This window comes from Photinus pyralis, unplaced genomic scaffold, assembly GCF_008802855.1.
Source record: "Photinus pyralis isolate 1611_PpyrPB1 unplaced genomic scaffold, Ppyr1.3 Ppyr1.4_LG7, whole genome shotgun sequence".
NCBI classification, from domain to species: Eukaryota; Metazoa; Arthropoda; class Insecta; order Coleoptera; family Lampyridae; genus Photinus; species Photinus pyralis.
The window spans coordinates 968526-990239 of NW_022170738.1; the positions used below are offsets into that span (position 1 = coordinate 968526).

At 39.2% G+C, this 21714-nt stretch overlaps 1 protein-coding gene across 1 annotated transcript; it reads left to right on the forward strand.

Moving 5' to 3' along the window:
• The first annotated feature begins 3028 nt into the window (after positions 1–3028).
• LOC116176484 (titin-like) lies at positions 3029–11461 on the forward strand. Its single transcript, XM_031495077.1, has one exon. The coding sequence runs from the start codon at positions 3174–3176 to the stop codon at positions 11145–11147; it is 7974 nt and encodes a 2657-aa protein (XP_031350937.1). The 5' UTR covers positions 3029–3173; the 3' UTR covers positions 11148–11461.
• Positions 11462–21714: the final 10253 nt, after the last annotated feature.

Genomic DNA, 21714 nt, shown 5'->3' on the forward strand with positions numbered 1-21714 from the left:
CTTCCAGTGTTTGCAGTTACACCTTACACCCCCAATATGAAAACATTTTTTATTTACACAAGTAGACCTCATAAGCAGTTTGGCCACCCCTGTCCTAAACTAACAAAAGTGGTGCGCTTGCGAAACGTTTCAAGGAAACTGATTGCTTGTTTTTTTTTTTTTTGAAAAACCGCTCATTGGTGATTGGTATACTTCTATTTGTCCCCCCCCCCCCCAGAGTGGTCGGCGATTTAGAAAAAACAGTATAAATCAGCATGACAATGCAAGTGCACGCACAACACGACAAACAGAACTTTTCAGGATATACTAGACGGAATTTTTATTCATAAATGTAGAAACATAGGGCAACCTCTTTAATCCGGACAAATAAATGCATCCAAATTAGTGAATTGTCTGTTGGGTGGTTGCACATAGCAATATACAGGGTGTAGCATCTAAGACTCCTCGGATCACAATTCCTTTACTATAAAAGATCCCGAAAAAAGTCTTAAAGCAAGATTGTACACAATTGCCGTCACCGTGTTTTTTTGAAAACCAGGGGCGTGCTGTATTCCAGTGTCGTACCAAACTTACTTTTTTTTTTTAATGGAACACCCCATATTTTATTACTGATTTGGAAAGTACTTTAACAATTTCGCTGTTATAACCTTTTTCCCCCAAATTTTGACAATTTTTCGAATTTTTTTAGAGAACTCAAACCACACCGGCGCGCCGGCTAACTTTTGAACTGAGGCATTTTTTTTAGGTATTTTATTTAAAACAGTAAATTTTTGATTGGCCTTCGCCAAATAACATATTTTTTTAAGTTTCAAATGGCACCCCCCTAAACAAATTATACCTCTGGGTAACTGAAACTACAAAATCAGTAAAGTGTCGGCAGTGTATGATTGTTTTTTAATCAGCGTTGCCGCCCAAGGGTTTGAGATCTCAACACTCAAACCTTGTAGAAAACCGCTTTTATTTTTATTTAATAGGTTTTAATTAAGAAGGAGATTCGGGCGTAATTTTTTCAAACAATTTCTCTATCTACACAGGCGCACTTTCCCTCCTAAAAAATAAAAATGGTAGGTACATGATTTTTCATGTTTTGTTTTTTGTTACAATTTTACAAAAATAAAATGTCAACTGGACCCATTTTGCCATATAATAAAAAAAATAAAATATTTTAATAAAAAATACGATTTTTATTATCATTGGTTGAAAGGTTTACTGTAGATCTTGAAGGGGAAGACGCTTCAAACCAGGAACTTTTCGAGGTGGAGGAGGCGAGGGAGAAGGTGTAAAGGTAGATAATTTTCCAGATCGAAATGGAGATTCTAATACTAAACCCAAGTTACACTTAAAAATATAAGCAACTGATTACCCTAATCAGTATCGCAACAGGTTGTCAACGGCGCCACCCTCACCTTTACGTTTTAGGTCTTCCAGCTGTGGAGAACGGCCAAGAGGCAGCAAAACTCACCCCACTCTTTAACAGTGGACATTTTAAATATGTATGTGGGTCCTTGTCATAAATCTGTCCTCTTCTTTAGTCTATAAAAATGGTATTGGTGAAGTTAGGGACCCCCCCCCTCACTTGTGAGGCGAGGGGCACCAAAAAATTGGAGATGTAATAAAATGTAATTTAAACCAGTATTTCTTTTATCCGCTATGAACCCCAAACATTAATGGTGTCCTGTAATTATTTCATTTTTTTTTTAGGAAAACGGATCTGTTTGATGTTATTCCCCGTCCAAGTCCTTCACGTAAAAATGTTCTATTTGACAATGTGTAAGTTACCTTGGGGAGTTAAATGCATTAATGACTCACTAAATTTGTAGTGATGGTTCACCACAATCGCCAAACATCAAAACTATTGACGACGAAAAAACGAAATCTGAAGACACCAAGGCCGAGACGAAAAGTGTGCAACCTACTGTAACCAAATCTGTGGAGAAAATTATGAACATTGCGTCCAGATCGAGAACTTCCAAACGAACCACGACCACTTTAGAGAAGGAAGTTCCCCCGCAATTGCTGCAGGATACCGACGAAATTGTGAACATGGAAGAAAGTCCCGAAGAACCTGACTCATCAACTAGAAGCCCAGTTACGATTGGTGCTCGACACTCGAGCACTCCCAGAGTTGCCAAGAAGTCGTCACCACGGAAGGTTTCGTCCCCACCATCATCTGCCAGAAAAATTTGGGATCAAAGCGTTTGTGATACTCCTTCGGTTGTATCGCACTCGTTCTATTCAGTATCGCCTGATCGTGTGCACAGTACTGAGGATGATGAGGATCTAAGTGGGATCAGTTTATTAGAGTCGCTAGAAAAAGGCCAAAAGACTGTCGGAAATCAGTGCCAGACACTGGAGGAGGAGGATGAAGAGGAATTTTGGGAGCCGGTCGTGTGTGCTGAAGGAGAAGAAGCCGATGATAGTGACGAGTCCGAGGTTGAATTAAAAAAACTTGGAGATGATGAAGAACAGCTGTTCGATGTTGATCCCACTTCCGATATAGATATCCCATATCAAGACTACGGTCCATATTCGGATCTTAACGAACCTGAGATTTTGGATGCTTCCAATTTATCGCCTGAGACTGCCCTTGAAGCGCCCTCACAGTCGGAGAGCTGCGTTTCTGAGCGAAAAGAGGCACAGAGCGATGAAACTGTGCCATCCTCACCATGTAGCGTATATTGCACACCCGTCTTGACCAGAACTCGCACACCACTCAGGGCCTCGACGGCATCAGTCAACGATTGGGAGGTTATGGAGATAACCAATCCGGTCATTCCGTCGACTTCGATTAAAAAAATCTCCGTTAATTTATTGAGCCCTTCCAAAAATGTGGCAATAATACAGCATACAGTACAATCTACTGTTCCACCAACTTTAAGCGTCACTACTCCAAGTGGCAGTACTACCACGGTACCGGTAATTGCGACACCCACGAGTGCCCGAAAATTGACTCGATCTACAATAAAATCGATGATTGAACACACGCCCTCTAAGCAAAATACGCCAAGCGCACCTTCATTAAAAAAACACACTGCGCAAGATGACACATTGTCAAAATCAACTGATCAATCTGAATACAAATGTAATGTGTCCGGTAGTTCAACTGTTCGCGCTCATTGTCAGAATCAACTGATCAGTATGAGCGTGACGATACTCTACCTATCGATGAAAAGATGGCAGGTGGCAATGTTCAGAGTTTAACTCGTTCTGCGAAAAAGTTGCACACGCCTATTTCCAGAGCAGACACGTCCAAAGAATCATCGCTCGGTGCTGATCAAGAATTGAGAAAGTCTACAGCAACCACGCCTGCTAAACAAAGTACCCAACTTGAGAGATCTATTCGCTCTGGACAAAAATCAGGTGATCAAGACCACAGCGCCAAATCATTCGTTGATCAGGGTTCAGATATTGAAATGCCGGATGAGTCTTTACCAGTTGACAGATCAACTCGTTCTGGAAAGAAACTGCCGGAGTCACCGTTTGTTCTGAGTGACGTTAGTGCTGAATCCTTCGAGTCGGACGAATCTGCTGGTCCAGAGGAATTGGCTTTTTCTATGGAAGAAAGCTCAAGGGTTTCCAGCTTGAAGATGAAAAGCCACGATTCAACTAATTCTGTTGGCAAAGATGCGGTAAAAAAATCTTTAGCTTCGAATTATGTTAGCGCCGATGAAGAATTGGACAGTGAAAAGGACGAGTCTGCAAGTCCAAAAAAATTGACTCGTTCCGTGAAAAAGTTGCAAGGTGATTCACCAAACTTCTCAAATGAACCAAGCACCCGAGTAGAGAAAAGTATTAGTATTGATTTGACTGATGTTAGTGCCGAAGAAGATATAGCTGAGGCGTTGTCAGAACCAGATGGATCTATGACGAGTACACCAGCCAGGCAGAGTTTATTGCCGATTCGAAGATCAACTCGTTCTGTAAAGAAGTCAACTAATTCACCTACCAATTTGAGGGAGCAAAACAGTCCAAACAATTTAAATTTATCAAACGCCAAAGAACTGCCAAGCCCTGCGGTGGACGATGAAGAATTGGCAGAATCTTTACCAGAGTCGGATGGTGAAATACTAGACAAATCTTCAACGAGAACACCTGCCAGTCAAAGCAGATTGACTCGTTCTGCTATCAAGTTACAAGCACTTGATGATGGAAGTGATTCTACTGGTGAGGTTTCGTTTGAAAACTTGCATGTAACAAACGATGTGCCATCCTCTGCTAAGAAAAGTATTGGTCAAGTTGCGGTTGAGGTGAGTTGCGAAGAATTGAATCAATCTTTGCTAGAGTCCGGTATTGAATTGCAAGATGAGTCTCTAATGCAAACACCTGACCGAAAATCAATTGGTTCTGTGAACAAATCGCAGGTTTCAAGTCGTTCAACTGATTCTGAGGCTGATTCTATTAGTCAAGGAGACTCTCAGCAAAGTACTACAAGAACTCCTACCAAAAAATCACCAAAGTCAAGCGGTCATGAATCTGATGGTGCAGTGAAAGGTGAAACACCTGCCAATCGAAGAAAATCGTCTAGGTCTACCAAAAAATCGCCACCAATTCATAATTCAACTGATTCTAAAAACTGTGTTGTAACAAAGGTCAATGAACTGTTATTGGTAGATGACAGTGCTAAGGAAGAGCTCAGCAACGTGGTGGAAACACCAGCTAAACTCACTGCCGTAGAAGAGTTGAATCGTTCGGGTGATTCGGTTCAAGGAGATCCTCAGGAGAGTGGTACAAAGACGCCATCGGCCAAAAAACCACATGGCAGTGAAATGGAAGAGAGATCTGCGACAAGAACGCCTGCCAGTCAAAGAAAATTGACTCGTTCTGCCAAAAAGTTACTAGTACTTCATGATTCAATTGATTCAGTATCTATCACCTCAGATGCAACAAGCGCCAATGATCTGTCATTCATAGATGAAGAAGAACCCGGATCAAGTACAAGACTTATCGAGAAAACACCCCCTAAACAGACTACACCATTTCGAAAAACCACTCGCTCTGCAAAGAAGATACAACAATCGAGTCATTCAACTGATGGTAATAATCAAGAAGGCCGTCAGTCACTTGATGCAAGAACTCCATCTGGCAATCAGAAAAAATCCAGTGCTGTTGAACATGACGAAATTGTTAATGAAGCGCTTCATGAGTCTACTGATTCTAACAGTGAGTCTTTACCTAGTGTCTCAGATGTCACGGACGTCGTAGAACTACCATTGGTAGATGACAGCGCTATAGAAAAGGGACAAGATGATCAGTCGATACCGAGAACACCTGCCAAACAGAGTGCTACGCCAGTGCGACTTACCACTCGCTCTGTGAAGAAGTTGCAAGAATCAACTCGTTTGGCTAGTCACGAAGATACTCAGGAACGTGGTACAAGGACTCCATCTGCAGGACGAAGTGCCAAGAAACCACTGAAGTCCATTGCTATTGCAGAATTGTTCGAGGGTGGTGATGAAATGACAGGAACGCCTGGCCGTCAAAGAAAATTGACTCGTTCTGCCAAAAAGTTACCAGTACTTCATGATTCAATTGATTCAGTATCTATCAGCTCAGATGCAACAAGCGCCAATGAACTGTCACACATAGATGAGGAAGATTTGGAAGAGCCCGGATCAAATGCGAGACTTATCGAGAAAACACCCGCTAAACAGACTACACCATTTCGAAAAACCACTCGCTCTGCAAAGAAAGTACAACAATCGAGTCATTCAACTGATTCTAATAATCAAGAAGGCCGTCAGTCACTTGATGCAAGAAGTCCATCTGGCAATCAGAAAAAATCCAGTGCTGTTGAACATGACGAAATTGTTAATGAAGCGCTTCATGAGTCTACTGATTCTAACAGTGAGTCTTTACCTAGTATCTCAGATGTCACGGACGTCGTAGAACTACCATTGGTAGATGACAGCGCTATAAAAAAGGGACAAGATGATCAGTCGATGCCGAGAACACCTGCCAAACAGAGTGCTACGCCAGTTCGACTTACCACTCGCTCTGTGAAGAAGTTGCAAGAATCAACTCGTTTGGCTAGTCATGAAGATACTCAGGAAAGTGGCACAAGGACTCCATCTGAAGGACGAAGTGCCAAGAAACCACCGATGTCGATTGCTGTTGCAGAATTGTTCAAGCCTGGTGATGAAATGACAGCAACGCCTGGCAATCAAAGAAAATTGACTCGTTCCGCCAAAAAGTTACCAGGACTTCATGATTCTGAGACATTACCTACCAGCTCTGAAGAACTGCCATTGGTAGACGACAGCGCTGAGGAAGAGCCGGTATCGAAAGTAAACCAAGACGACCAATTGACGCTCAGAACGCCTGCTAAACAGAATGCTACGCCGGTTCGGAGATTCACTCGTTCTGTAAAGAAGCTGCCAGAATCGACCCAAGATCTTCAGGATAGTCATGCGAAGACTCCTCAAATACTGAGCGCCAAAAAACCATTGAAGTCAAGTGCTATCAAATCTGGCGATGAAATGGAAGACGGGTCTGCGACAAGGACGCCTGCCAATAAACGAACATTGACTCGTTCCGCGAAAAAGCTACCAGTGCTTCATGATACAAATGATTCAGTGCCATTGATAGGTGAAAGTGCCAAGGAAGAGTCCGAATCAAAATCACGAGACGGACAAGATGATAAATTTATTATGAAAACGCCCGCAAAACAAAATGCTACGCCGATTCGAATGCCAACTCGATCTGCAAGGAAGACGCAACAATCTAATAATCAAGAAGGCGCTCAACCAAATAGTATCAAGTTACCAAAGTCGGTTTCTGATGAAGAATTGGTCAAATCTGATGGTGAAATGGAAGACGAATCTGCAATAACCACGCCCATCACTCGTTCTGTAAAAAAGTTGCCAACACTTCCCGATTCAATTGATTCTAACTACGAAGTCTTGGAGGTCAAAGAACTGTCATTGATAGATGAGGAAGAATTGAAAGAACCCGTGTGCAATGTCCCCGATGAACAAAGCCCGGGTAAACAAAATTTGACACCAATTCGACAAACTCGTTCTGTAAAGAAGTCAAGTGATTTGAATTCTAATGTTAATAAACCTGATGATTTGGAGTCAAAACCACTAGCTTCAAAAGAATCAAGTGACAATGAAGAACTTGATGAAGTTGTAATAGGAACACCGGCTGCTAGAGAAACTGTTGCAAATGTTCTAAAACTGACTCGTTCAATGAGCAAGTTAAGCGAGGAGAATTCCTCTTCTGGATCAAAACAAACAACTCCACAAGCTTTGAGACTTAATCCAATTGAGAAAAGTTCGAAAAAATCTGCCATGAAAACTCCACTTACCAACCAGATGGCTCCAAGTCCTGCCACGTTAACGCGTTCCATGAGGAAAAAGCTTAATTTTGGTGAGCATACTCCAACTTCCAACCAAAATGTTACTGACAGTGTTTCCGACTTCCAAGACAACGAAAATATCTTATGCCAAGAATCTGTAGACAATTTCGCAGGCACTACAGCTGGTTGTGATGATGAAAATGAGTCACTATCCAAGCGAAAATCTTCAATCTCTAATATGCCGGCGGTTGAAGATTTCCTGATTGCGCCGATGCCAGAAGAGACCAAACGCAAACGGTCGCCTGATTTGTTAAGCCCGAGAGATCCCAAAAGGAGAAGAAAACCAACGCCTCAATCGCCAGCGAATGATCTGACCGATGTAAAGGGGGTGAAGAAAATGTTTGCCACGCCCAAACCCCAGCCGTCTCCGAAGAATGATCTTAGCGACGTGAAGAAACTGCTAAAGACGCCACAAATTCGGGAACTTCCGGAAAATGAGAGTCCAATTCAAAACAGTTCGAAAAAATCTGCTATAAAGACTCCGCTTACCAACCAGATTGCACCAAGTCCTGTAGCACTAACGCGTTCTATGAGGAAGAAGCTTAATTTCGGTGAGCATACCCCAACCTCCAACCAAAGTGATACCAATAGCGTTTGCGACTCCCAAGAGAGTGAAAATGCACCGGTCCCATCTGTGCAGGGTGATATTATCTTATCCGAAGAATCTGCAGACACTACAACTATTCGTGATGGATCACCAAAATCTTCGATCTCTAATTTACCAGCGGTTGACGATTTCCCGATTGCACCCGTGTCCGAAGAGAGCAAACGCAAACGGTCGCCTGATTTGTCAACCCCGAGAGACCCGAAAAGGAGAAGAAAGCCAATACCAAAGTCGCCAGCTAATGATCTTACTGACGTTAGGGGAGTGAAGAAACTGCTAAAGACGCCAAAAGTGCAGGAGCTTCCGGAAAATGATTTGCGCGATGTGAGAGGTGTACGCCACTTGTTTGAAGCCAAACGGGTGCAGTCTCCGAAGAATGATCTGACCGACGTTCGAGGTGTGAAGAAAATGTACGCCACGCCCAAAATTCAGCAGCCCCCCAAGAACGATTTGGGCGATGTTCGCGGCGTGAAAATGGTATTGAAAACGCCCAAGGTTCAAAAAGAACCCAAGAACGATTTGAGCGATCTTAGAGGCGTAAAGCGAGTGCTGGGAACGCCCCAAATTCAAAATGAACCGGAGAACGATTTGCGTGACGTTCGAGGTGTTCGACACCTATTTGAAGGAAAACAAATGCGCACCCCTGTAAACGACCTGACGAATGTTAGGGGGGTCAAGCAGCTCTACGCGTCGCCAAGAGCTCGCCGATCTCCCAGGAACGATATAACTGACGTTAAGGGCGTGAAAAAGCTGTTGAAAACCCCAAGGCCACAGAGAGAGCCGAAAAATGATCTGACCGATGTAAGGGGCGTTCGAGGTTTATTTGAACCAGCAGTGTCGCGTTCCCCAACTAACGACCTTAGTGATTTCAAAGGTGTCAGAAAGATGTTCAGAACACCTTCGCAAAAAGCTGACAAGTCGATGGACCTATCGGGTGTCGCCAATTTATTCGAGGACGAATTTGATAGGCTAATTGAAAGGAAACCGATGAGACAATATCCCGGTAAAGCGTCACCGAAGAAGAGCCCGCTGACGCGCGAGCATAAGCCGCTTTTTGATTCATCTAAGCCCATGGAGTCGCCCGTAGAAAAATGGGTAGAAGAACAAAATCTCGAATTGTTGGGAAAGAATTTGGAATCGTCTCAAATCTTATCGGAAATTCAAAATAAATCCGTGGTTAATGTTTTCTGCAATACGTCCACTCCGATTAGCAAGACTAGCAAAGAAAATTTCGCACCGCACTTACTTACCCCGGACAGGGAGGATGGTTACGACAGCGAGGGAAGTAAACGCGTTAGACGTTTGTCTGCAAAGCTTGCCGATCATATACTTGGTACAAACTCACGAAGGCAGAGCAGTGTAGAGGACAGTGTAGAAACGAAGAACGTTGCTCAACTAGAGGATGTTGTGAAGGAATCTGTGCATGATCAAGAAACACAGCCTTTCATAGACTCGAGCATCAAACCGAACGAGTCTAAAAGTGAGAGTCAAGTGAGAACTACACGCAGAAGAGAAGCTAAAATTGCAAAAATTCAAAAAGCAGAAACTGGTAGTGATTTAACTGACAATCAGAAGAAGAAGGAAGTGGATGTAGGTAGACCGAAACGTAAACGTATTGAATCAAAAGCGGGTGATAGTGGGAATAATACAGATGACAATTTCGTGGTGCCCAAGCGAAATCTGCGCCGGAAAGCTCCGGATAACCGCAAAGACGAAAGTGTAATAGAACTTTCTGATGCAAGCAATGTGTCCGAAGCTCAGGTTACTTCAACACGAGCAACCAGAAACCGATTGAATCAAAAAAATAAGAAACTTGAAGTGAGTGACAAAAAAATTGAGCCAAAATCGCAAAGAAGTCGCCGCATTAACCAATCCAATCAAGAAGTTGACCTTCCCGAACAGGAAAGTTCCATTCAACTTGTAAATTTGGTGGATAGTAAAGTGGAAACTGAACCGGTACAATCCCGGTCGACAAGAGCTCGTAGTGCCAAGCAAGTAAACCAAGATGATACAACAGATGAGGACGCAAAACCTGCACTTGCTCGCAACCAGAAACCTGAGGTTATCTCACGGGCCAAAACGGGCCGTTTTGCTAAAATTGAGCATCAGGAAGTCAACTCAACTGATGACGATTCAACTATCAAAGCTGCATCAACTCGCAAACAGAAGTTGGTTAAAAAAGAAGAACCAATGCAACCCCGATCAACGCGAAACAAGAAAGCTGCTGTGCAGTTACAGCCCGATTCTGAGTGTGAAGAAATTGATGATTCAACTGTTAAACTTAGATCAACTCGTAGAGCCAAAAAAGAAGAGGTAATTGCTGAACCAACACAACCTCGATCAACGCGCAACAAGAAGGCGACGGCGCAAAGAGATTCTGAATCTGAGTATAGAGAAGATGAGACAACTGACGATGATTCAACTCTTAAACCTAGATCCACTCGTAGAGCCAAAAAAGAAGTCACTGCTGAAGCTCGATCGATACGCCACAAAAAGGCCGTGGTGCAAAAACATTCTGAACCTGAGCATAAAGAAGATGAAACAACTGAGGACGACGATTTGATTGCCAAACCTACATCAACTCGTAGAGCAAAAAAAGAAGCACCAACGCGCAATAAGAAGACGGTGGTGCCAAAAGATTCTGAAGCAGAGACAACTGATGATGATTCAACTGTTAAACCTAGATCAACTCGTAGAGTCAAGAAAGACGAAGTATTCGTTGAACCAATGCAGCCCCGATCGACACGAAACAAGAGGGCTGTGGTAAAAACAAATCAAGAACTTGACACAACCGATGATGATACAACTATCAATCCTGCATCAACTGGTAGCCAGAAACATCCTAAATCAACGAGAAAAATCAATAAAAAGACAGTAGGAGAAGATACGGACGAACGAGTTGTACCCACTAGATCAACAAGAGCGCGCGCCGCAGCAAACAATAATTTGGAGTCGCCGGAAATCGAAATAAAAGAGACCCGTAAACGTGGCAGGAACCAGGTGGACACGGAGATTGTGGAGAAAAATGGCACGGCAAAAAAAGCGAAAAAAAGTTCGAAAGAAATTGTTGAGGAAGCGATGGTAGAGTTGTCCACCAGAAGGGCACGGCGAGTTGTCACATTTGCTGAAGAGAAAGGATCTGATTCTCAACCGACCACGAGGTCGAGACGAAAAATATTGACTTAGATTTGTTTTAATAGAGTATAAGTACAAATTTAGATTTTTACATTATTTTAGTTTTTTGTAAATATACCTCTTTTTATTAAATGCATTAAGATACATTTTTACTATTCTGTTTACAAAGCAGACATTCGAATTACTTTATTATTTACATAAACTTTTAAATAATATAGCAAAGATCTGCCATCTGGTTCAGTTTTATGAACTAGGTATATGTTTATTTTTTTAGATTTAGATTGCCATATTGTTAGATTTAGAAATTTATGCCAATCTTCACATAGATCTCCATATAATGTCTGTCATTAAAAAGAATAAACAAGTATTTTTTATGTGTTTTAGTGGGAAATCAATAAACTTTATGATTTGTTTTGGTGTAATGAAAATTGCAAACCCAGAGGGTCAATTTATTTGTTACAAATACTCGTCTGTAAAGCGGACGAGCCCCTCAGGTTTGAGCAACATGCAATCTGAGTTCAGCCACTGCTCCCTGTCCGGAAGGGTAACTTCAAAACTCTTCTGTTTTTAGCCCTGGTCACATCCCTCTTAAGAGGAAGGGATCGGAAGTGCCTCCATGGCTAAAGTTGGTGTGGTTTTCATGGCTCCAGTGACTCCCAGACAGGCGAGTCTCTATACCTTACTTATTGCGAATTCTTGTAAGTTGCCCTGGGCATGGTAGGCCACCATACAGTATTATTGACCTTATCACTACAGTGTAAAGCCTATACAGGGTGATGACTTGCGTAACGCATAATTCATAACATGCGATTATTGGCTCCTTAAATTATTTTAGAGCAAAAATGTATTAAGGTTTTTTGTAGAAAAAATTTTTTTACGTCAATCAACCGTATTAGTTTTCAATTTTTTGTATAATAAAGACGGAAAATTGGAAAAATAAAACCCCCATCTTTTTCAATAATCTGTGATGCCATGCCATACAGATTAAGTTGAGGACACCTAGATCTGGTTTAAAAGGAATTATAATATTTTTTATTGTCAAAAGCCTAACACTTATCATCAAGCAAATTCTCCTCTTCATAAAATGGCGAAAATTTGTAATCAAATATTATCTTGTAATATAAATGTGGATATATTTAATGATAGCTATGGCCAGTTTTTGAAGAATGTAATTAACCACTTCATGGGCGCCGCTACTAAAGGGCAAGGGGGGGCCCGGACCCCTCCCTGGGATTTATAAATCGCTTAATCCATTTTAGAAAATGTTGAAAGCTCACGATAAAACCAGAATAGCCACCTTTTTCTGTCCCATCACTGTTCGGTGACAAAGCAAAAGTAGGCAAACCTTTTATAACCTTATTGAGTTACCTCAATGTCCATAAAGTTCCCATATTGTATAGACTATAGAGATTAAATTAACCGAAGACCGCAGGGTGGCTGTTTGTTTTGGAAAACCATCAATGACAATAAGCTGTCATGTTACATATTTCGGTTCGGCGCTTTTGAGCGCATTTTCCAAAAGGAAAATGAACGCTATTGTCCGCACTTTGTCCGTCTTTACCATTACTAGTCCTCCACTTTAAGCTATTTCGTTGTGGTTTCTTTCTTATACGGTGTAGCACAGCCTCGAGACCAGAACGACAAAAGACTTTTTGGATTAGTCCCTTCCTTCCCCAGCTATTCTTCAGTAGGGGAATTTTTTGTTACTCAGCTCGTATTGGGAAATCAGACTTTTAATCCGACTCATATTCAATATAGCACTGATCCTTGAACTCGTAGAAATGGATTGGCGAAGGTTCATCGCTGTGTCGTTTCGTTCTCAAGATAGACGAGGAACAGATGTACAGGCAGACGTACAAAATCATCACGTAAGAGGAATTTTTATTCTTTCGAAATAATTAAATTGTTTTATCCTACGCTACATTCAACATTGTAATCAATAACATTATGGTTGGTAATTTGTTATAGTTTTGAGTAGCAAAAAATATGCAGAAACAGTTTAATGTGCCCTCGAATTTGCCTTACGCCCTGAAATATTGTTATCACCCGCACGTTAGTAAGGGAGGTATTGCATTTGGGATAAAAAATCACCCCCCCCACTTTTTTACGGAAATACACGTTTTGAAACACTAGGATTCCGAATCCAACAAAATTTTGATTATCTCGGTCTGTCTGTAGTGTACTGTTATTATTACCAAATTTGGTGCACCTATTCTTAGATATAAAAGGAAGAGCTGAAAAGCTTTCCGGGAGAATACTTATAGCTCATGCGCAAATGTGTTAAACTCTCATTAACGGCTAAACGGGTGAACCGATTGGAACCAAATTTGGTACACATATGGTTAGACGTAAATGAAGGTAGAACGCGCATGCGCCGGTGTGAGAGTGGTATCTGTGCTAATATTTGTTTCAGTAAACTACTGTAACTTGTTACTTTTGTTCTTGTTTTGTTTTGTGTCTAATATGTACCTATTACACTATTACACCAATGATTTTTATTGGATATATGGTTTAGCTGCGTATCCTATTGATTTACTAATTTAAAAATAGTTAGGTAACATTTTCTATTCCAAAAATGTAAGGGCCCCTCCCTAGCGCATTTTCTTCCGGCGCCCCTGAACCACTTTAACAACTAAGGACGTGCTCTTTACTGTCTTTTGCCATCTGTCACTTAAGTATGTTAATACTGCTATTGTCTCGGACTGTTGTCACTAATATTGCCCTATAATTGGTGTTATCACTGTTGGGATAATAAACTTTATTATTATTATTATTGATCTGGCACCAGAAGCGACGTCCGTCCCTGTTGTAGTCCAGAGCGGAAGTCTTATCGTATCCCGACTGATTAGGTCCTTAAGTGCGGCGTCTCGAGATTGTAGGAATTGGCGAAATACTCCCCTCCTAATGAGATTAATTTCATTAGGGCGCTTCTAGCGATCAAGACGAATGGGAGTTCAAGCAATTTTCTTATTATATGCGGTGGGAAATTGGGGGTAACGGTCAAGATTTATTTTGATAAGGCGTTGTTGATGTTTAATACGGATGTCGTTGGGGAGTGTAGCCAAGTTAGATGTTTGTGGTCATTATCGAGAATTCGGCGTTGTGAACACGTTCGGATTAAATTAGGGGTATTGATAATTCGAAGATCCTTCGCCTTGCAATGTAAATACAGCAGGTACGGGATAGACTGAAAAGTCAGGGCAAATTAACAGGGAATTTAAATTCGATTGCAAAACGAATTCTTCTAAATACGGCTCTGTTGTGCGCACAAGGTGCAATGCGCACGTCGATGTTTTGAACAAAGTTTTCATTTTTGTGTGCGTCGCCGTTGCGTTAGTCAGTTCAGTTCCTGTTTGTTGGTAGAATTGGTGTGGTTATGTGCCGTTTATTTACATTACGATACCTGTTGCTTTTCACACGTTTATTATTTAAATAAAACATGAACAATTACATAGACTGTTGAGTGTCGTACATAAAATGAGTGATTATTTCGTGTAGATTCGTACAATGGGATTGTTAACTTCGAAAGAAGAGACTGCGACACAGCAGCAGCAGCAGCACAATAATTTATCCGACAGGCCCGAAAGCATTATATCTTCGAAATATGGGCACGGAAGGCAGCCGAGTATACGCGCTAAATCGAAACGGCCCATGCCAGATCCCAACGAGCTCGAAAGGAGGTTTACGGAAGTTTTGGTGAGTATTGCATTTTTGCTATAATTGCAATTAACAATCGGTATAATTAACCTTTGAAAATTGCTTACAGGTTGTATCTGTATTAAATGCAAAGTTTACAATTTGTAATTATTTACCCTGTCGGGCCCTTTTGGGAACGCTGCGGAACATGTGTTCATCTTCCTTCGCCGACCGTCATGCACAGGGTGGTTCATCCATTTTACCTTCGATCGGCATTGTATCGTTATATCCACTGTGATTCACTCGCTAGGAAATACCACAAATACCTTAAATTGATCTGGTCAACAAAATTCTTTGTTGCTTGGGGCATTGTGGAAAAATTGCGTGCATGTTATTGGCTTATCAATAGCTACTATAATCATATCAGTTCCGGTTTGGTTCAATTTACGGATGTGAAGTCTCGGAAACGCGCGTTCATATCTCTTTCCTTCTTAGTCCTATTACAAGAACATCTGATTTGAGTAATTTAAGGGCAGAGGCTTTAATTCAGCCCAGATGTACCCGAGCCGTCTTCCTAAAACGAAACTGAACCCAAACCAAGCAATTTTTGCAGTCCAGGTGATTAAGGTGGTAAATTCTCCCCTTCCTGTGGTGAAAATATTTATTTCAATGCCTAAATTAGGGTTTAAAGTACCATCATGTCAATACCGACCAAAACATTGTAGGTAAGTACCTCGTTAAGTACTAAGCGAGGTGCTAAGGGAAAGCGAGTGTGTATTTATTTGTATATAGTAAGTGTAGGTACCTAATTCAATCATTGGGGTAAGAATTGTTTGAAGTGGAAGGCTACTACCTCGGCTACTACAATAGTAATCAATGTACCAAGCGATTAAACTCATTTTAATCTCGGAAGGATGTTGAAACGAGACGAATTCGAGTGGCTCACATCGTATTTCCTAAAGAAATGTGTTTTAGTATTGTGTATTCTGTTACTAAAAAGGCAAAAAGAATTTTCTCGTGCGTGCATAGAACTATAGAAAAGTGTTCTAAAAAACGTGACATTCACGTTTTGCCATCTCATATACAGGGTGAACATTTTGACTGGAACACTGAATATATCTAATATCTTCAGAACTACAACTGCAAGAAGTTCTTTTGTATGGTATCAACAATTATTAAAAAGTTGTTAACAATCTACGTACTTTAAATTTATGGTCAGTGGCGTTTCTATATCGAAAAAGGTGTGTACCTCGGTGTGAACTTTAAGAACATTTAATAAAAAAATGTGATTGCTATTACAAATATATACCTACTGCTCTGTGCAATGGCGTGCGGTCAACTCTACACCTTCCACAAAACACCTGCTCCACTAACTCCAACAAATCAAAGTTGAAACTTTTGTTTTAGTTAGTTTTAAAAGACTCGGTGGCCTCGATCAACCCTCGAAAATTCCCAAGACTTTACTACGAAAATTTTGATCGACACCTGAAATCAATCTTGGGTTTGGATGGATTTGAATAAATACCAACAATAATTTTTCCGACACAAAAAAAATTCTTGGAAGAAAGAAAGGCTACACAGCCTCTTTGGACATCTCGTTTGACATATTCCCCGCACGCAGGCATTCGATAATTAAAAATTTAAAAAAATCTTAAAATTACTTCCAGTGTATCTTTCTAAATAATCCAAATAATGTGGCCGTAAACTGTTTTGCGATAAACAGACGCAGTTAACTCAACGCAAACGCCGGCAGCTTCAGAACTTGACTTTTTTTTATAACGCCAACTAGCATGTTGAATACGATGATAAACGTTTATCGGTGGTTGCTCTATCGGTATAACTTTTAACTTTGATAATAAGAAAATGGACATCACGCGTTAAACTTTTCACAACTTCAGTTAACTTTCTTCTGTGCGGAAATATTATGAAAATGACGAACTGCATCTTTGATAAATCGAACTACCAGAATAAAAATGCGTAAAGAGACGTACACTCTTTTCCAACCGTCGCGAACCAGCAGTTGTCCTCAGTATTTAAGTGAACGCCACTTCCATTATTGAATAATCATTACTCCGGTATTTACTAAAAATGCACCAATTATAATTTTATATTAGATAACGCCGGCTGTTAAGGAACGCGTCCCACTTACGCCGTAAATAATGCGCACATCGTCGAACAGCGGTAAGAAAACACGTGCTTTTATTACATCCGATAACACTCCTTATTGCAAACATTTTTACCTTTTATAAAAATACGCAATTGACCAGAGGTTCTCACATTTTAATACTCAACTTTACAATTAAATCAACAGATATAAATAAACAATACGCAATTACAAACAATTCTAAAAGGAAAAATAACACTACAAAAAATACACTCTCAGATTTACTCTTGATACTAGAAAAACCTCTCATAAACAGGGTCCGCCGTCATTATTTTAGGTGTTTAAACCGAAATCCTCCTCACCCCCTGGTAAAAAATATCAAAAAATCTTTTTTGAAAATGTCAACCATAGATGGTTACGCATTTACTTACACAAATTATTTTTGAATGTACAAGGTGTTCGATTTTTACGATGTCAATAGATAACTGATTTTTTAATGGAACGCCCTGTATATTTTTAGTTGTTTCGATGTTATTTTTTAACCTCTGCATGGAAACCTATTCACTTTTTGGTTTTTCGTCATGTTACCAAATTATTAATTTTTTTTCGATTAATTGCCCATAGGCAAGCCCCACTTCGCCACTTTGATAAATCGTGGCGACCTTGATTTTAAAGTTAAGAAATACACTTGATCAATAATGTTAATTTGAATAAAAGGAATCACTTTGACAATGAAAAAGTTGGATTTAATGCTACAGGGTGTTCACAAAAAATAGTAGTTTCCAAATTTCAAAGTGTCATAACTATTTTTTTTCAAATGGAACTACCACTATTTTATTTCTCTATTCGATAGTCTTTTGTGTCCTCTTCAATTTTTATAAGGGGTGTCATGTGCCTAAGCCCCGTAGTTTTTAGCTTATTCAATATTTTTCACAAGAATAGTTACACATGAATCAATTACATGTTTATAAACTGGTATAGACAAATAATAAAATAAAAAATAAATAATGCCAGAAAGTAAACAAGTGTCACAAATAAATTATCTACTGCAAGTGTACTCCCTATTTCGTAGTAAAATAAGATTAATTAAAAAGGCAAATTTCGAAAAAGATGAATTAGTCCTTTTAAATAATCTTATTTTACTACGAAATAAGGAGTACACTTGCAGTAAATCATAAATTTATGGCACTTGTTTTGTTGTACCTGGCATTCTTTGGTTTTTTATTATCACGGTCTACTGTTTAGTGTTTATAAACATTTAATTAATTAATGTGTAAAAACTAGGGGGTTTAGGCACAGCACAGCACACCCCTTATAAAAATTGCAGAATACAACAAAACACTATCGAATAGAGAAATAAAATAGTGGTAGTTCCATTTGAAAAATAAATAGTTACTTATGGCACTTTGAAATAATATGGAAATTTTACTATTTTTTGTGAACAGTCTGTATCACTAAATTCGACTTTCTCATTACCAAAGTGCCTTTTATTCAGATTATTTTTGATCAAATGTATTTCTTAACTTGAAAATCAAGGTCGCTACGATTTATCAAAGTGAAAGAGGTGGTTTATAGAGAATTATAGTGAATAGATTTCCATGCATATGCATAGGTTAAAAAATGGCATCGAATCATCTAAAAATATACAGGGTGTTCTATTTTAAAAAATCATTTCTGTAGATGCGCAACCATCTATATTTGACATGTACACAAAAGGTTTTTTGATATTTTTTACCAAGGAAAGACCAGCGCACTGTTGCAGGACCCTGTATAGTTGACAAAAAGTTATAAAATTTGAATTGTTTTAATATTTTGAAGAATCTTAAATCTGTTTGAACCGAGGTTTGAACCAATATTGATAAATTGATTTCTTTTGTATTCTTTTAGGTTAGGTCCGATAACTTCTTTACCTGACCCCGTATACTTCTTTTGCAAACCGCAGATTACCTATTCAACAATCTTTATAAAGAAACTTTATTACATAAACATTTTTCTGTATATCTTCTAACTAAGAAAATAAAGGGCCATTCTGAAATTGGCAACTTCTTGATTTCCCTTCGAGTCTAAAATTTGCAAATTTTGATTTTACAATTTTAAATTTGGTCCAAAAGAAGCACATAACATCCTATATTAATTTGAGGGCACTAATAATTACGGGGATATAGTGTCGAAAATGGGACACCCTGTATCTACAATAGCTAATTATATTATTTTGCTTCTAAGCATAAACTTTTTATCGTTTCATCGTTATTTCATGCTCTTCTCCGTTCTGTTTTTAATTATACCTACGTTGATACTTAACTAAGTTTTTCGATTTTCATTAAATGGCGAAAATCGTTTTAGGCGTTTATATATGTATGTAATATTCTAAATAACTGTTGGTGCTTCCGTAACTACTTTTACATCTTTTGGTCAGATACGAGATGGAAAGGATGGATAAGAATCCACAATAGACATGATCGATCGTATTTGAATGACCCATACGGCATCCCGGCCAAGCAGCACTGTACCATTGAACTGTACCCATAATAAGAGCGAATAAGGAATGTAAAACTTAATAACAATCCGTTAGATTTCTTGTCACGATTAGGTTATTGCAGACATGACGTAAGATAATAATCAGTAAATGGCATTCATCCTCACATAACGTTAATAAAATAACATGTACACAACCCTCCATTCAACCTCCCATACATTTTCATTCATTCTTATTAAAGGAAGCTGTCTGATGCAGATCATTGGTCAATACCGCGTCTGTATTTGAATATGAAAAAAAAATGAATAATTACTCCGGAATTTCAGTAACAATAAGAATGTCGGTGTGTAACAACACGATTGCAGCGGAAGTGCTGTGATAACTAAATACTTTTGACTAAACGAAACGAGATTACGGTAGTTTTTAATTTAAACAAACATCAAAAGCATGGTTTTCCTGGAAATGTAGGTGGACATTTTCCAGGCATACTGGAAATCAACTGAAACTTTTGGGAAGAATTTCAAAGTATCGATTTTGTAAAAAAATTACAAAAATTTCTAATCCCGACGACAAGATCTACAGGGTGTCTGTCTGTTCACAATTTTATTCTTATAGTCATAAGGCTATTTTTATGAAAATGTGATTTTTTGGTTGTCCGGTCAGATCCAGATGGAATTTTTTTAGAATTTTGGGTGCGTTATTTTCATTTTACAAAAACTTCTAAATAGCAAACTTAACCAAAATCATTTTAAGGTTGGTGAGAGAAGATTGCAGAAGCGAATTTTTTAAGAATTAAAAAATGTACTATTGTTTCGTCCCGAGTTTCTTCCCGACCCACCTCTGGGATATTCAGCTAATTTTGGGGAGATTGTCCGAGAGTCCTGAAATTATTTACAGCGGGTAGCATATACTTGGCCGATGTTCCAAAAGGCCTTCAATTTTTTGTGTCTTTAGGTGACCACGAACCTCGCCAAGAACTAAAGAATATTGCTAGAAGCAGATGGAAATAAGTGCTAATAACGAAGGACCTTGAGGTTTTATCGAGACCTAATTTATGTGTCGGAATAAATAGAGATATAGGGCGCCATTTGTGTTTTATCTCGTAGGTATGCCTTACTGGATGTGACGCATGGTGCTTACGCCGGAATTGTGGTTTGATATAGCAAGAGAGGTAATTTTTTATCGCTGTTTCGTCAGCAATTGTTTCCACATTCACATATACAAGGGAATTTCTATTATTTATTACCACACCATCTTTACTTTTTTTTACTTACCTTGAGATTTTGACACATCATTGCTCGGGAAAATTGATAAAAATATTTCAGGGGGATTTCATTAGGGTTTCCGATGACTAAACGATGTATCCAAGAGGGAAATATGTTTTTCTGGTCTAATAGTTCCTCTAAGGTACTTTCTAAAAGATTTATAACGATATGAAAATTTAAATAGTAACCGATAAGGGACCATGAAAAACGAGAAGTTTGGAATATAGATAAATGTGTTTATTTTATAGCGTTATGTTAAATTGACATTTTAATAGGTTTGAACATTGAATAAAAACACTATTTTTATTCAATGGTTTGAATGAGTTGCGAGGGTTGGTAAGAGTGAAACAGGTGATTGTGCATTCTGATGACATCAGCTGCGAGATCAGCTGTCATTCTTATTTCAAATGGGACGCGAAGCACGAAATAAAATGACGTTCAGAACAGAATACAATGCTATTTCTATGGAAACGATCGCGACGGCCGAACCTAAGCTTGCTATTTTTTACGTATAAATTAAATTCAGAATTGTCAGAAGCTTTACAATGATTTATATTGCTTCGACTTCGGCTATAAATTAAAGTTTTGTATTATACACGACGATAAAGGGAAACTAATTAAGTATCTCGTGAAAGTTAATTCACTCAATACCTTTATCGTCTTAAATAATAAATAACTATTAGTCCTCATTTTTAATACGTTTACCCAAAATATTTAAAAATTGCCCAGAAGATTTGTAAACAAAATTGTTGAAAGTTATGGATTTTTAAGGTGAACAAATAGTTTTTAAGCACAATTCCTAAAGATTGATAAATTCCATGCATGAATCTGGATTACATCCAGGGACTCTCAAATCCTGTGGTCTTGACGATTTGTAGGAAGACTTAAAAATTTCCAGGATGATCTCTAAATTCTTTCGCTTGTCTGACAGTCACAAAATTAAATTAGTCATTATTAATTATTTCGGTTTTCTGTCCTATAGTTGATAAATGGTAGATTCCACGAAACTGCATTACAGAGCGACATATCCCAAAAAAATTGTAAGAGGGAGTGAGCCGCCTGTCATAAAACTTTATTAACGTACATAAAATTATCAACGGGCGTAGGCGGCAAGATGACATAAATAAAAACTGACAG